The sequence below is a fragment of the Tigriopus californicus genome, chromosome 3, assembly GCF_007210705.1.
Source record: "Tigriopus californicus strain San Diego chromosome 3, Tcal_SD_v2.1, whole genome shotgun sequence".
Classification (NCBI taxonomy): domain Eukaryota; kingdom Metazoa; phylum Arthropoda; class Copepoda; order Harpacticoida; family Harpacticidae; genus Tigriopus; species Tigriopus californicus.
The window spans coordinates 13531473-13532394 of record NC_081442.1 but is presented as its reverse complement, the minus strand read 5'-3'; the positions used below and the strand labels follow the sequence as shown (position 1 = coordinate 13532394).

General features: G+C 43.4%; 1 protein-coding gene across 1 annotated transcript in view; it reads right to left on the bottom strand.

The window, feature by feature from the left end:
* Positions 1-342: 342 nt before the first annotated feature.
* LOC131878303 (GTP-binding protein 1-like) overlaps positions 343-922 on the bottom strand; it is a 6304-nt gene continuing 5724 nt past the window's right edge. Inside the window, exon 8 of the mRNA XM_059224239.1 lies at positions 343-726. Within this exon, the coding sequence (XP_059080222.1) occupies positions 504-726 (223 nt within the window). The 3' untranslated portion in view covers positions 343-503. The remainder of the gene's footprint in view (positions 727-922) is intronic.

The window sequence follows — 922 nt, the reverse complement described above, 5'->3', positions numbered from 1 at the left end:
ACTGTGAGTGTCTCTAGAAGACGACGGAAAAGGAGCCAAACAACCGAAACACGGAATTGCGTTTTTTTCTCGCGTGGTTGTTCAAAGCGACAGACAGAACTTTCAGGACGTAGTGCAAAGCGCCTTTTACATTTCTCCACAAACTTTAGGGACGCACAAATACCTACAAAGAAGGCTGTGGCGCCCGTTCAAGTGCTTTGAGTCCTCGACCCAAGTAGGGCTGAATTAGCATTACTGACTGAATGAGGATGGAATGGCAAAGAAAATGTTTTTGCTTTAGAAAAGCGTTGGTTGTCACAGAATCCTGATTGAAACATGATTGAGAGAGTTAACATCAATTAGTCCTGGCATAACATATATATTTCCGTGATACCCCTCAATGACAGCAGTTTAACAAAGTGTTCAGATTCTCACTTTTCCTCAAAAATATTAAAATCTCGGCTGTCGTCGTCTTTGTACACTGAAAACAAAAAACAAGAACATCGCAGTTGATACGGCTGCGATCATTTGGCCGCGATCTCCTTGTTGTTGGCGGCTGCTCCTCCGGCCATGCTGCGATTGCGCTGCTCATTCCGCGTCATCTTGTTGGGTTTGTGTTTGGGCAGATTGCTTTGACCAGCGGGTGCATGGGGAATCACCTTGACGACGTTGCCCACGGCCTTCGTCCGACCTTCACGGAACACCAGTCGCTGATTCTGCTTCAAGAACTCCGGATGCTTGACAAATCTGAAGAAAAACATATTCGTACAAAGCTCGGGAATCATTACGGCGTAATTACATTTATTCAAAACTTTAATATTGATAGCTAGAAGTCTAAGTGAACAGAGAGTTTGGTTCTAAACATGTCGCAAAACTGCTCAATTTGCAATTGTTTTGGAAATATGCTAAGAAAGCGAAATCGACCCACTACAAAAATAATATT